Source organism: Mobula birostris, chromosome 11 (genome assembly GCF_030028105.1).
Source record: "Mobula birostris isolate sMobBir1 chromosome 11, sMobBir1.hap1, whole genome shotgun sequence".
In the NCBI taxonomy this organism is placed as follows: Eukaryota; Metazoa; Chordata; class Chondrichthyes; order Myliobatiformes; family Myliobatidae; genus Mobula; species Mobula birostris.
In genome coordinates, this window is record NC_092380.1 from 17,457,257 (window position 1) to 17,473,254 (window position 15,998).

The 15,998-nt window shown below is 48.3% G+C and overlaps 1 protein-coding gene across 1 annotated transcript; it reads right to left on the reverse strand.

Annotated features, from left to right (window-relative positions):
* Nucleotides 1-1,040: 1,040 nt before the first annotated feature.
* Nucleotides 1,041-11,821, reverse strand: LOC140205421 (germ cell-specific gene 1-like protein). The gene is made up of 5 exons (XM_072273020.1): nt 11,355-11,821; nt 9,111-9,158; nt 5,390-5,542; nt 4,478-4,589; nt 1,041-4,397 (listed from the first exon to the last, which is right to left on the reverse strand). The coding sequence occupies exons 1-5, from the start codon at nt 11,632-11,634 to the stop codon at nt 4,133-4,135; spliced, it is 858 nt and encodes a 285-aa protein (XP_072129121.1). The 5' UTR covers nt 11,635-11,821; the 3' UTR covers nt 1,041-4,132.
* Between the last annotated feature and the right edge of the window lie 4,177 nt (nt 11,822-15,998).

Sequence of the window (15,998 nt, forward strand, 5' to 3'; positions counted from 1 at the left end):
GTGTAAGATGAACCTCTTGTGTAGAACACAGCCATTCTGCTGCTCAGGTTTGTCCTTTTCAAGGCCCGGCCTGATTGGCAGACAGCGCGGTTGGGAGGATGGCTTTGTGAAGTCTGAGTAATTGAATTCTGTTCGACCTACCACACAGCTGTTTCCAGAGCTCATCCACCCTCAGATATCTGAGTATATCCTGTAAATACAATCCCAGCCCATCTGTTTGGGGAGTTAACCTGATTGTAATAAAACGCTGCACATCATTGAGGGGCTGTGGGAACTTTGCTGCTGGTAAAAGGGATAGTGGCTGAGGGATCAAGGTTTCATTTACCAAGGAACAGAGAGATCTGTGTGCCAGGCAAACCCTTTGGCACTGCCTGTAGTCACTGGGGAGCCAGCCTGTGCCTCTCTCACAGTCAGCCCACACTATTCTGTTACGCCGGTGAGTAATCAAATATCAGGACAGGAAAGTGTTAGGTACAGTCTCATGTAACCTCATCTCAGTCTGACCACTTCTCAGCCTCCTTCATTCCACTGAACAATCCCCATCTTTCCTTCTGATTCACATTTATATATTTATCACATGTGCGGTGAAATGTGATTGTATTCATAACCAATGCAATCTAAGGAGGTGCTGTGGGCAGCTCACGGGTGATGCCACATAGTCCGGTGCCCACAATGTTCAGTAGAACAACAGGAACAACTCAAGCCCCTCTCCTCACTCCCATCCATCGTCTGTCTGTCTCTCCCTCCCTCCCCCTCTCACCACCACCCTCATCCCCCTCTCACCCTCTCCTTCCTCTCCCCCTCCCTCCACCTGCTCTCTCCACCCCCCTCCCCACTCCACCCCATCTCTACACCCCCCTCTCTCCACACACCCCCCTCTCTCTCCACACCCCCCACCCTCCCTTTCCAAGACAGAAGGACGGGAGAGGATCATCTGCCTTCCTTTTGAAACCGCCAGTGTTGCAGGTTTAAGCCTTGGTCAAACCAATTTCAGTGAGCATCACAGAGGAAACACAGCAAAGGCGGAACCTTACCCCGGTCGGTGGAAGCTGGCTGTGCATGTTGGAAGTCAATCATTCTAGCCCCAACCCTCACTATGACGGCTGCCCCGGCCAGTGTCCTGGGCCCAGCCATCTTTGAGTTGCTTCATCGATGACCTTCCCTCCGTCGTATCAGAAATGGAAATGATCACCGTAGCAATATGTTCAATTACACGCGCAGCTCGGCTAATGAAACAACCCATCCCTGCATGCAGCAAGGAACCTGGGCAATGTTTGGACATGGGATGACGAATGGTGGGTAATTTTCATGTCACAAACTTGCCCAGCGATGACCACCTGCCCTTCACATTAAATGGCATTAACCATTGAATAAATCCTCAGTTGAGCAGCCACTTAAATACCCTAGCTAGGAAAGCAGCTCAGAGGCTAGGTATCATACAGGGAGTGACTCCACCCGATACCCCCAAAACCTTGCCACCATTTATAAGTCTCGACCTCAGTGGCGTGAACACTCCACTTTCCTGGGTGAGTGGAGCTCCAATACTCTGGGAACTCGCCACCAATCAGAACAAAGCAGCCTAATGATTGACAGGTGTTCCACCAATGTAAGCATTTATTAGCTGGACCACAACAGAGTGCACCAGCTACAGAGTACACTGCAGTTACTGACAAAGATAGCTCAAACATTACCTTAAAAACAATTAGGGATGGGCTACAAAAACTGGACTTGTCTGCAACAACTGTATCCTATCAAAGCATAGAAACATAGAAAACCTACAGCGCAATACAGGTTCTTCGGCCCACAATGCTGTGCCGAACATGTATTTACTTTAGAAATTACCTAGGGTTACCCATAACCCTGTAGTTTTCTAAGCTCCATGTATCTATCCAGGAGTCTCTTAAAAGACCCTGTTGTATCCGCCTCCACCGCCGTCGTTGGCAGCCCATTCCACGCACTCACCACTCTCTGCGTAAAAAAAACTTACCCCTGACATCTCCTCTGCAACTACTTCCAAGCACCTTAAAATTGTGTCCTCTCATGTTAGCCATTTCAGCCCTGGGAAAAAGCCTCTCACTAACCACACGATCAATAGACAATAGGTGCTGGAGTAGGCCATTCGGCCCTTTGAGCCAGCACCGCCATTCACTGTGATCATTCACAATCAGTATCCAGTTCCTGCCTTATCCCCATAACCTTTGATTCCGCTATCTTTAAGAGCTCTATCCATCTCTTTCTTGAAAGCATCTAGAGACTTGGCCTCCACAGCCTTCTGGGGCAGAGCATTCCGTACATCCACCACTCTCTGGGTGAAAAAGTTTTTCCTCAACTCCGTTCTAAATGGCCTACCCCTTATTCTTAAACTGTGGCCTCTGGTTCTGGACTCACCCATCAGCGGGAACGTGCTTCCTGCCTGCAGCGTGTCCAATCCCTTAATAATCTCATAGGTTTCAATAAGATCCCCTCTCAGCCAATGCCTCTCATCATCTTGTACACCTCTATCAGGTCACCTCTCACCTTCCATCGCTCCAAGGAGAAAAGGCCAAATTCACTCAACCTATTCTCATAAGGCATGCTCCCCAATCCAGGCAACATCCTTGTAAATCTCCTCTGCACCCTTTCTATGGTTTCCACATCCTTCCTGTAGTGAGGCGACCAGAACTGAGCACAGTACTCCAAGTGGGGTCTGACCAGGGTCCTATAAAGCTGCAACATTACCTCTCGCTTGCTTGTCCTCCTTTACTCTCTCATTTCCAAGGCTCTCTCAGGCACTGTCTACCCATTTGTCCCACTACCTTTCCCACACAGACAGTTTGGTTATTTACGAATCCTTTATTCACAGAGTTTCGCCATCTGGACCCCAGTGTTGACTCTTGAATGAGTCTCATCGTCGCATTTCTTAGGCAATCCTTGGGACTGGTAATTCCCTGTCCGTGCAAGTTTAGTGGGTTCTTGGCTAACTGGTGAGACCAGCCTGGGACACCTAGACCCTTCCACTGGCAGGCTGGTGGATAGGTAGCTTGTGAGATAGTATGGTCCTTCTGCTTTTGTGTGTGCTTGAGGTACAGCCTTAAAATTCTCAACACCTTCCCTAAGGCTCCTCCTCCACTTGGTTACTCAAAGAGCCAGAAGTTTCAAGGAGTCAGTAAGGATGTCGTTCCTCACATGGGCTTTGAGAATATCCTTGGACTTTCCCCACTGTTACCCAGAAATCTCTTTTTGTGACAGAGACTGGAACTGAGCATCAGCTTTGGGCGCCGATGTCAGGCATGGCTAATGGAGGAGAACCAAGGTTTCAGTCCTGGGGGTGTCGCCTGGGAGGGGACACAGACTTTGGTTTGCTTGTCCTTCCAGGGGATTTGAAGGACTTTGCAGACACAGCATTGGGAATACTTCCCAGGGTCAATTGTGTCTGCTGCAGGTCGTCCAGTCTCAGGAAGGTAGGGATCTCCCCTCTCTGGTAGACCATGTTCATGAAAAGGTACCGAGCTACCAGAAAACTCCAAGGCAGAGGGGTCAGCAAAATTCCCCCTTCCTGCAGCCCCCTTCCCAAACAACCCGTCCCACCCAGGTTCTGTTGAGGATTTTATTACAGGTACTCAGCTTCACAAACAAAATACTGGAGGTCAGGCAACATTAACAGTCGACATTTCGGCCAAGACCCTTTATCGGGACTAGAAAGGGATATAAACCAGATTAAGAAGGGTGAGGGGAGGGGAAAGAGTATGAGCTGGGAGGTGATAGGTGAGGGAGAGGATAGGTGAAGAGGTAAAGGGCGGCAGAAGAAGCGATCTCCAAGAGTAGGAGATCACAGAGTAGCAGCAGAGATCACAGAGGGGGAGTAGTGAGTCACTAAATTACCTTTGAAGAGAGAATTTGTCGACTGTTTATTCCCCTCTATAGATGTTGCCTGACCTGATGAGTTACTCCAGCGTTTGTGTGTGTTGGTCACGAATCCTTACATCAGTTTGACCCTCGCTGACTCTGACGGGCCTGAAATCGACATAAAGCACTGTAGCTTTACTGCCCATGGCACAGGCTCCTTATAGTGACTCCGTCTTGTGATAAGTTTCTGCTGCCCTTTGAAGCCATCAAACTGCACGCAACCGACCATTCAGTCCGTCGGGCGGGGTTAGCAGCGCTCCTCCCCCAGGGTCTCTACTGAGTCGGGCTCGTCCACCGACCCGGCCCTTACCAGGAGACCGGGGGCCAGGTTAGTGAAGATGGAGGCGGACTGGTTGGAACGGCTGGAGAAATAGCTGAGCCCCCCAGGTCGCTGCTTCAGCCTCTGCTTGGAGATCTTCAGCGACTGGTGGAACTCGAGCACCGTCTTGGTGTAAATGTTCAGAGCCGTGACCGAGGACGCCATGCAGAAGGTGAAGGAGAGCCAGGCCAAGCTGTAAAACAGCGCGGGTTAATAGAGGGACCACTCTACGGCAAACATCCAACCCACTCCCCCGAAACGTGTTGTACTCACTAGAAGGACCAGCCGAAGTCCCAACGATGGGGTATCCAGTCCTTCGGCCCTTGGCTGACTGTTACTTGGAAAACCTGCGTGTACATCATGTGGGCTATCATCCCCAGCAGGCCTGGACGGAAAAGGAGAGCGTCACACGCTGACCCGCACAGTGACTGTGGTGTGTGTGTGTGTGTGTGTGTGTGTGTGTGTGTGTGTGTGTGTGTGTGTGTGTGTGTGTGTGTGTGTGTGTGTGTGTGTGTGTGTGTGTGTGTGTGTGTGTGTGGGCCAACATTACACACGCTCAGTACGGTGCACACTGCTCTCGAGCGTCACACGCTGACCCGCGCACTCACTACTGAACGCACACTGGTGCGTACTAGTGTGTGCGCCCACACTACACACACTGAACACTGCACTATTGCACACAGTTAATGGTGCACATACTTAACGGTACATCCGTACACTGATGAACAAACCCCCGTGCTACACGCACACACTCACACATACACTCACATTTATTAATGTGCACTGATTAATACTTGCTGTCACACTGAACACACGCACTCTCGTACATACACAGTTGCACACTTATTGATAGTCACACCCATCATCTCTTCACCACAAACACACGCACAAACTCTCTCTCTCTGTCTGTCTCTCTCTCTCTCTCTCTCTCTCACACACACACACACACACACACACACACACACACACACACACACACACACACACCGCCTACATATATTCACATACATGCACCGCCACACTCAAAGTTAAAGGTTCATTCCAGAGATTATATGTTAACATCTATGGGGCTGAATTCGTAGGGGTTCATTGCAAGAGCTCGCTCGAGTCTGTGGACAATCACGAGAGCCTTTGGAGTGTGTAGGGGAATTGTGAACGGCCTGGTGTTTACAAAGCCTGGCTCACCTGACAGCACCGAGAAGACGGCTGCAAATGCATTGAGCTTGAGTCCGCAGCTGGAATTTCGAGGGAAGCACATCTCCAAACCCATCAACAGGAAACTAATGGACAGCAAAACGATGTAGAGAACTTCGGAGACCAGCGAGAGCCACAGTATACCTGCACCGCAGGGGAAGAAGGTCAGTATGTGTCTTGTACCGGGGACAACGTGTGTTGGTCTCGTCTGTATCTGTGTTTCAGGGAAGTGCATGTTTTGTGTTGGGGGGGTGGTTGTTAATATGATTGCTGGGGTCAGTGGCTTTGTTAAGGTCGGTGCTTATGCAAGTGTAATGTGTAAAGATTGGATGTGTGTGTGTGTGTGTGTGGGGGGGGGTGGTTCTAATGCGTGTAAATTGTTAAAGAGAGCATGGGCGGGGCAAAGAGACGGAACAATGATTCGAGCCAGCGGGAAGGAATGCAGCATACAAACGTGAGAGGCAGCAGGAAAAATTGAACGTCTTTTATCTGAAAGCACCGCGTTCATGATGAGGCCGGAGAATTAACAGCTCAGGCAGAAATGAACAGGAACGAACTGGTGGCCATTACGGAGATGAGATATAATGGTGACCAGGCTAGAAATGGAGTATTTCAGATTTAAATGTTCAGAAGAGAGGGGAACGTGAATGAAACGCTAACCCCGATAGCAGATAAAATGGAAGAGAGGTCCTAATTCAGAAAATGAAGAAGTCAAATTGGTTTCAGTGAAGCTAGAAACCTCCGGGGTGGGGAGTGGGCGCTATCTAAAGACCCCGAACTCGAGTGGGAATGTAAGGCATAGCACAAGTCGGGATGTTAATCTACAGATAGACTGAACAAGCCTAAATGAACAGCAATTGTGTGGAGGATGACGGGGAGTATAGAGGGAGGAGGGTTACTGGGTCAATCTTATTCAATGCCAGGAAGACCAAAGAGCTGACTGTAGACTTCAGGAATGGGTAAGTGGAGGAAACGCGAACCAATCCTCATAGAGGGATCAGAAGTGGAGAGAGTGAGCAATTTCAAGTTCCTGGGGTGTCAAGGTCTCTGAGGTTCTAACCTGGTCCCAACATATTGATGCAGCTGTAGAGAAGGCAAGACAGCTGCTATATTTCATTAGGAGTTGGAGGAGATTTGGTTTGTCACCTAAAACACTCAAACTTCTCCACATGTACAGTACTGCAAAGAGCATTCTGACAGGCTGCATCACTGTCTGGTATGGGGGGGGGGGGCGGGAGGGGCGGTGGACCGAAAGGAGCTACAGAAAGTTGTAAAATTAGTCAGCTCCATCTTGGTTATTAGCTTCCTTAGTATCCAAGACATCTTCAAGGAGCGGTGCCTCAGAAAGGCAGCGTCTGTTACTAGGGACGCCCGTCACCCAGGGGATGCCCTGTTCTCACTGTTACCATCAGGAAGGAGATACAGAAGCCTGAAGTCACACACTCAGCGATTCAGGAACAGCCTCTTCCCCTCTGTCATCCGATTTCTGAATGGACATTGAACCCCACATACACTGTCTCCCTTTTTTATTAATTCTGTTTTTACACTATTTTAATCTATTTAATAGACATATATATATTTACTGTAATTTATTTATTTGTCTTTCTATATTATCATGTATGGCATTGAGCTGCTGCTGCTAAGTTAACAAATTTCATGACACATGCCGTTGATAATAAACCTGATTCTGATTCAACGAGTGAAATAGCTATTATCGTAATATTGGATCAGGAGAGAAGACGAATTCGAGTGAAATAGCTATTATCGTAATATTGGATCAGGAGAGAAGACGAATTGATGAGCTGGTGACCAAGGGGCCTTTGGGGAAGAGTGATCATAATATCATAGTAGATTGAAATGATAGAGAGAAATAAGGCAAACTATGGAGGTGTGAGTTGGCCAAGGAGATTAGGAAATGGTGGCGAAAGGTGAGTAACGGGTTATATTAAAGAGTTAACACATGGCTTGCAGCTATCCCAGGCAGAAAAGCTGACAGAAGAAAATGGTCCAGCCAAGGGAACAAGCAGTTGTACACAATATTAGAGGAAAGGAAGTTGCTGACAATGCAATGGAAGGACTGGAGGAAGGTCAGATTTCAGCAGACAACCAAGAAAGAGAAAATAGAGCACTGAGTGTGCATGTTCCTAAAGATCAATGAGAATGAAAAGATTCATGTGGGACCCTGACACAGTGCAACAGCAGAAATCGTATCAGGAAAAGAGGAAGTACTGGAGAAATTAAACAATATTTCATCTCAATCTTTGCAGAACCTGGAAATACTGGAGGGCACTGGGGCTAGAGTGAAATTAAATAATAGAATTAGCTAACAGGAAGAGGACGATGGATATACTGGTTCCATCAGTTTGAGAATGGTTCAGTTCACCAGTTTTTAGGATAATGTGTTTTCTCTCCAGATCAGTGAATCCTGAGGAGACTGTTAAGGCCAATGTGGGATACATGAACTCTTCCAAGAAAAAGTTTGCAAACTCTTTGCAATTGTGTGGTTTTCTACATTATTCACTCATAAAATGTGGTCTGCTCTTCATCCAAGGCACAATTACAGACAAACACGATCTGCCTAGACTAATAACACACAAACAATTGTACTACTTCTCGTCAATACTGAGAACACCATTTAAACAATCACAGTCTAGGTTCAAAATAGTATGTGAACCTCTGGGATAATGCCTTCTACAAAAGCTATTTCGAGTCAAGTGTTCCAATAAATGAGAGGAGATTGGAGGTGTGGGTTGTAGAGGTGCCCTGGTCTATATAAAAAGGAACACACCAAGTCAGGTTACTCAAGTCAGATGTCATAAAAAGATCTGTTTATGTGCACCATGCCTCGATGAAAACAACATTCAGAGGACTTTAGAGAATTGTAGAGATGCATAAAGCTGGAAAAGGCTCCAAAAGCATTTAGACCTGAGTGTTCATCAGTCCACAGAAAGAGGACTTGTCTACAAATGGAAGAAATTTAGTATTGTTTCTACTCTCCTTAGGAGTGGGTGTCCTGCAAGGATCACACCAAGAGCACAATGTGCAGCACTGAAGGAGGTGAAAAAGAAGCCAAGGGTAACAGCAAAAGACCTGCAGTAATCTCAAGAATTTGCTGAAGTTTCTGTTCACTATAAGAAAAACGTTAAACAAGAATGGTGTTCATGGAAGGACACCATGGAGGAAACCACTGCTCTCCAAAAAAAAACATTGCTGCACGTTTCAAGTTTGCAAAGGACCACCTGATGTTCCACAATGCTTCTGGGACAATGTTCTGTGGACAGATGAGACAAAAGCTGAACTTTTTGTTGGAAATGTACGTTGCTATATTTGGAGGAAAAAGGGCGCTGCACACCAACACCAAAACCTCATTCCAACTGTGAAACATGATGGAAGGAGCATCATGGTTTGGGGCTGCCTATGCTGCCTCAGGAACTAGACAGCTTTTGATCATTCAGGGAACAATGAATTCAATATTGTATCAAGACATTTTACAGGAGAATGTTAGGCTAGTGATCCATCACCTGAATCTTAATAGTGGCGGTTGGCCTCAGATTGTGTTCAGAAACAGAATTCCCTGTGATTCACTGTTTTCCGGTCCCTATCCCCATCTTTCCCCAGCCCGACTCTCCTTTCTCCATCGTCCCAACTCCCTGAGAGTGCCACCCCATCTTCTCTCCCCAGCCCAGTCTATCCCACCCTGGTGCCATCTCACCTTGCTGTGTGATGGGAGTCAAGTCAATGAAACTCCGGCACTGCTCCCCTGAAATGAGACAAGTCGATAGTCATTGCCTGTACCTGGGTCTCTTTCTTACCTTGCCCTGTCCTGCACCTGACGCACCCACAGCTATCAGCTCACTGCCCAGGGCACAGATACCCAGTGAGACAGGCCATTAATCACTGCCCGTGAGTGGGTATCTCTCTCCCCTAGCCCAGCCCTGCTCTTGATAGAGCCATAGCTACCAGCTCACCACCCAGGGCACAGATACCCAGTGGCTGTTCAGCCCCTCCGGCCTGCTGCATCATCCCAGTGCCTGAAGTCACAGACAGGGGGCAAAATTCTCTTCGGGCAGGGCTTTAGTAACCCGGCAGTGGTGGGGCGACGAACCCCATCCTGTGTCAGGGTGGTTCCTGCTCAGATTGTTCTGGGGGTGATGGTGAGGGGATCAATGAAGGGTCACGTGAATAAATCCCACAGGGAGAGCAAGTGCTGGGTTCCTGGTTGGAACATTGTGCTCTCTTCCCAGTCAGACGCTGTGGTGATGGGACAGTCTCTCTGGTGTGATTAGTGTGAAGCGAAACATTGATGCGTGCCAGCTCACGGACTGTCCCGGAGATGCTGAGGCTTCAGGAAAGGTTTAGTGGACATCACTCAATCCTCGTTTGGTTACAGGGTGTCCCTGCCTCTCACTCTCCTCCCCTCCACCCCCAAATCGAACTCCCTCCCCCACAGGCACAGGGTCCCAGAGTGCCAGCACTCCCTTCATCAGGGCCGGCACAGAGCAAACTTCTCCCCCAGCTCCCAGACCACAAACATTTGTCAACTGTTACCCCACAGATGCTGCCTGACCTGAGAGTTTCCGGCAGCCTCTATTTTTTATTTCAGATTTCCATCATCTGCAGCTTTTTCAAGATTAACTTCTCGATTCTCTCAAACCTGGTTTGGATTTCCATCATTTTCTAATTTGAATACAGATTTGTAGCTTTTTAATCTTAAACTGCAACTGCATGTCCTAGTTATTAATCTTCTCATTTCATATAAGTATTTTTATATTTTTTATGAAAGATAAAAGCACTTAATCGTTTAATCGCTCAGTGATGGATTCATGTGACGGTCTGTGGGTGGTGAACAGCTGGACTGGGTGGGCAGAGAAGGGACAGGGGGCTTCTGTACAAAATAGACAATGGAGTCAAATGGCCTCGACTATCCTCGAACTCCCATGTTACTCTGTGTGCGGTGTTTCATTTCTAGTAGGGGAAGCTGTCTGCACCACCTTGGTCACCCAGTGGCCAGTGAACACCTTCACTCACCTTTGGGGAGTGACTGAAGCCCATGAGCAGAGCTCAGCAAACCTGCACATTAGGTTGCAGTTTACACATCAGTTCTGGTCTGGTTGATCTCAGGGGGCAGGGGGCAGGGACCAGGTGGGTTGCTGTCGGCTGGAGCGTCAGGGAGACTGCCCCTGCACTTCAAGTGGCACTAAGGGCTCTGTAGCATTCACCCCAGAGCACAGGATGGGGTCTGAGCCTCTCAGTACCTCGGGTGTGGTAGCACTGGGAACAGGAGCCTGGGTTACAGGCCTGAGTCTGGCTGTAAGAGTTTGTAACGAATGATGGGGGCCCGCACTGAAACCTATCTGATATTGAAATACCTAGATAGTGTGGACAGGGGGGAGTCTAGGCCCAGAGGGCTCAGCCTCAGAATAGAAGGCTGTCCCTTTGGAACAGAAATTTCTTTAGCCAGAGGATAGTGAAACTGTGGAATTCACTGCCTCAGGCAGCTCTGGAGGCCAAGTCATTGGGTATATTTAAAGTGGAGGTTGCTAGGTTCTTGATTAATAAGGGTGTCAAAGGTTATGGGGAGAAGTCAGGAGAATGGGGTTGAGAGGGATAGTAAATCAGCCATTATGGAGAGTGGGGCAGACTTGATGGGCCAAATGGCTTAATTCTGCTCCTCTGTGTTATGAGTTAACTGGCCCAGAATGATCAGTGCCAGCTGTAATCCCCAGCTAACCAACAGCCTTGATCTCCAGATGTGATCTGGGCTATGCAGTATGGCTATGACACCCTTATTGAGACCCCCCCCCCCCCAGTGGTAAACCTCCCTCCCCAGCTGTGACCCCCCCACCCCCCATTTGTGGTGGTGTGGTCAGTCCAGGTCACCGGTTAGCCCGAGGTGGGGCTGCCGGTGTCTGGGCAGCGTTGACCCGTGACGTGGAGGTTGAGCGGGCACTACAACCTGTGCCAGTGATGTTCTCCTGGCAGGAGGTCCAGATGCCAGTGTGGAAGGCCCGGAAGGTGAAGCGGTCGTCCCCCGTCTCCCAGCTGTACTCGCTGTCACCGAAGCTGCTGTTGGTGTCGGCGCTGGGGCTGGGGGTACAGTCTGTCGTCCTGACCGGAGTGCAGGCTGGCTTCGGCACCTTCTGCGTGCCTACGCACCAGTAGGTGGTGATGAGAGCGGTGGCCGACAGGCTCACCGCCACGAAGTTCAGCAGGAGGGAGAGTGTGTCGCGATTCATCGCTGCCCGAGTCCCTGAAACACAGACAAACAGCCCAGTGCGACTATATTAGGGGCTCACATTACGGCCGCACGGAATATTGGGACGTCCCTAGCAGTTGTTGGGTGATAAAAAATCTGCTGGAGGAACTCCGTGGATGGGCAGCATCTGTGGGGGAGAAAGAAATTGTCTAGGTCTCAATCCTGATGAAAAGTTTCGACCGCAAACATTAACCGTTCCTTTCTCCCCACAGAGTTCCTCCGGCAGATTGTGCGTTGCTCCATCTTCTAGTGTCCTGGTGAAGGGTCCCGGCCCCAGAAGTCGACTGTTTACTCTTTTCATATTTGCTGCCTGGCCTGCTGAGTTCCTCCAGGTAAGGGGGTGGGTGGGTGGGGGTGTGTGTGTGTGTGTGTGTGTGTGTGTGTGTGTGTGTGTGTGTGTGTGTGTGTGTGTGTGTGTGTGTGTGTGTGTGTGTGTGTGTGTGTGTGTTAGTTATCTAGTATATGGTTCATGTCGGTATCATGTTTTGAACCGCAGTCACTTTCAGAGAGCAACAACAGGAGCCACGTTACAAGCCTCTCAGGTCAGTGTTTGGGATTCCGGGGGACCTTTGAAGACAGAGAAAGGTCTCCACCTGTCCAGGTATCCGTCTGCCTTATTGCCTCACCACCCAGAGACCAGCGTTCCGTCCTGATCTTGGCTTCTGTTTGTGTGGAGTTTGCATCCTCGATGTGTTCCGGTTTTCTCCCACATACCAAAGGCGTGTGCGTCGGTGGGTTAACTGGCCCACTGTAAACTGGCTCCTGTGTGTCAGTGAGAACTGATGGGAATACGAGGGGAATAGGATACAGGGAGGAGGAATGTTCTGTGAGCCATCTAACATATAGAAGGTAGAACAGTACAGCACAGGAACTGGCCATAGGGCCCACATCTTAATGGCAAATCAAAAACATCCAAACACTGATCCCTCCTACCTACACCCCTCCATCTTCCTCACATCCATGTGCCTATCCAAACGTCTCTTAAAAACCTCTAATGTATTTGCCTCAACCACCACACCAGGCAGCACATTCCAGGCATCCACCATCCTTCTAAGTAAAAAACAATGTACCCCTCACATCATCTGTGAACCTACCCCCCCTCACCTTCAATGCATGCCTCTGGTATTAGATATTTCCACCCTGAAACAGATACTCCCTGTCTACTCTACCTAGGCCTGTCATGATTCAGAGAAAACAACCCAAGTTTATCCAGCCTTTCATGACAGCACATGCCCTCTCATCCCCTTCTGCACCCTCAACATCCTTCCTGTAGACCAGAACAGTTTGCAGTACTCTAGATGTGGCCTAACCAGAGCTTTATAGAGTTGCAACATAAACTCTTGATTTTTGAATTCAGTGCCTTGACTAATAAAAGCAAGTATTCCATGAACTTTCTTAACCACCTAATCAACCTGTGCAGCCACTTTCAAGGAGCTATGAACTTAGATCCCAACATCTCTCTGCTCAGCAACACTGTTGAGGATCTTGTCCTTAATGGTGTACAGTCGCCTTGCATTTTCCCTACCAAGGTGCAACATCCCACATTTATCTGGGTTAAACTCCATCTGCCAATATCTGCAACAGATCTATATTGTGCTGTATTCTTTGCCAGTCTTCGACACTGTCCACATCTCCACCAATCTTAGACTTACCAGACTGGCTTTCTGTCATGTCTTAGGAATAATAGATGATAACTAGACAATGAGCTTTGCGGACATGTTGAATGACAGTTGATATTGCCTAAGGTGCCTGGTTTAATATCTCTCCCATGGTAGTCCAGCCCTACCCACTTTTTGGCCCTGGCTTTTCAGAGGCATTTTCTTAATGAACCTCACACAATGGTGATGGAAATCTGACCTCAAGCCTGGAGTTGCACTGCCTAAGACCCGAGGTAAAGGGGTTAATCCAGATGAATGGCTAAGAATGTTCCTGCTTCCTGCAGATCTGGATGGGACAGGGAACGGGGTACGAGGGAAGTGGGTCAGGAAGAAGATGGCCAGTGGGAAAGGGTAATATCCTAGTGGTGCTTGGAGAGATTCCAGTGAACACTGGCTATGGGGAGGTCTTAGTGAACATTAGGTATGGAGATGGTCCAGTGGGCACTGGTTATGGAAGGGGGAGGGGGGGGGGGGTTGGAGGTTCTGGTACAGGAAGGCCAGTTCTGGATAGTAAGGTGAGTAAATCTCACTTGGGCCGCATGTGGGGAAGGGGATGCTCGAGTCAGTGTTGGGATCATTCACTGGAGCTCCCAATGTACACTCATCCCATCCTATCCTCCACACTTCCCGGATTCAACCACTCAGGAACAACTCAGAGGAGCCAATTAAACACGCCCCACCCATTTGTCATTGGGATGTGTCACAGGGAGAACATGCAAACTGCACACAAGGAACATCCACTTAGAACTTCCCTTTCTCACCCCACTGTGTTTGTTTTATAACTAGAAACAGTCAGCTGGATTCACTCGACATAAAAATCCCAACCTGACATCCCCACTGAACAGTTCCTCATTCCCTGGTACTTTCCAATAACAGTTCTACAATTAATACTGAACTTGAGAATTTTCAGTCAGTACTCTCACCCTCCCTTGATTGATGAGTGATAGGGTGATGAGTTGTAAGGCTCAGACAGTTGCTGGAAACTTAGCTCTTCAATGAATTTGGTATGGTCATTTGATGCTTCCTCGCTTGCCCTTGCATCCCTCTAGCCTGTGCCCACTCCAGGTTCCAGGAGGTATCACATGTTCCCTAATCCCACTCTGCCTGTCAGAGATTCTCTCTGACAACCTGGTGCTCCCTACAATGACCGTGAACAAGCAGTCAGTTACTGACTGGGAAGAGGAAGCTATTTACATGCTTTACTGGAGGGTTGGGGATTATAGAGGGTGGGGCCAAACCAGAGACAACTCCACTGGTTGATGTTTTTTTTTGGGGCAGAGGTAGGACTAGTATGTGGAGTCCAAACCATGTTGTGTGTAGTTCTCCACACAAGAATTTCTGGAGGAATGCAGCAGGTCAGGCAGCATCTAGGACAACATCTATCAACATTTGAGCCTAGACACCTCATTTATTCCTCTATAGATGGTGCTTTGACTTGCTGAGTTCCTCCAGTGCATTGCTGTGGATTTCCACAACTGAGGAATCTCATGATTATTATTGTGTGCAGTGCTGTTGCTCAGCTACAGGAAGGATGGAAAAGGTGCTGAAAAGATTTGTGAGGATGATACTGGGCCTGGAAGGCTTGAGGTACAAGAAGCTGGATTGGCCACATCTTTTTTTTTTTGCCCTGGAGCACAGGAGGCTAAGGGGTGATCTTGCTGAGTGTTATAAGAATGTGAAGGGCACAGTTAAAGTGAATCCTGATCTTCTTTATACTTCTTGCTGCCTGTAAAGCAGCCAGCATAATCACCCACCTTGCAGAGTTTATCTTCTCCCCCCTCCCATGGGGTAGTCTGAAAACACGCATCACCAGGACCAGGCACGTATCAGATTCTTGAACAGATCTCTCGTACGGGATAGATGGGCTTTTGGCCTCACAATCTATCTCATTATGATCTTGCATTTTATCGTTTACTAGCACTGTTGTTTCTCAGTAGCTTTTATACTGTATTGTTATTTATTTTTTATATATCGAGACACAGCAAGGTAACAGGTCCTTCTACTCCAAAGAGCCCACACCACCTAATTACACCCGTGACCTCAGTGCAGTGTGTAATGATTTGATCTGTACAAACAGTCACAAGACAAATTTTTCACTGTACACCTTACATGACGAAAGGCCTTGGTAGAATGGATATGGAAAAGATGTTTCCTATGGTGGGGGAGTCCAAGACCAGAGAACCAGCCCCAGAATTGAGGGATTTCCTTTTAGAACAGAGATGAAGAGGGATTTCTTTAGCCAGAGAGTGGTGAATCTGTGGAACTAGCTGTGCAGGCCAAATCATTGGGTATATTTAAGGCAGAGGTTGATAGTCAGGGCATGAAGGGATACAGGACAAAGCAGGAAATTGGGATTGAGAGGGAAAATGGATCAGCCATGATGAAATGGCAGAGCAGACTCGATGGGCCAAATGGCTTAATTCTGCTCCTGTGTATTATGGTCTTGCGTGATAATAAACAAATACCAAAATACCATAGAGGGCATTGGATTGAGGTGTGAGGGGAACTCTTTAATCAGGACCAGAGGGGCAAGTTTTTCCACACACAGGGTGCTGGGTAAGTGGAATGAGCTGCCAGAGGAACTGGCAGAGACTGATACAATCCCAGTTTTTAAGATATTTGGATAGGTACATGGATAGGAAAGTTTAGAGCAGGGACTTTTAACCTGTAGCCCACAGATGGATTC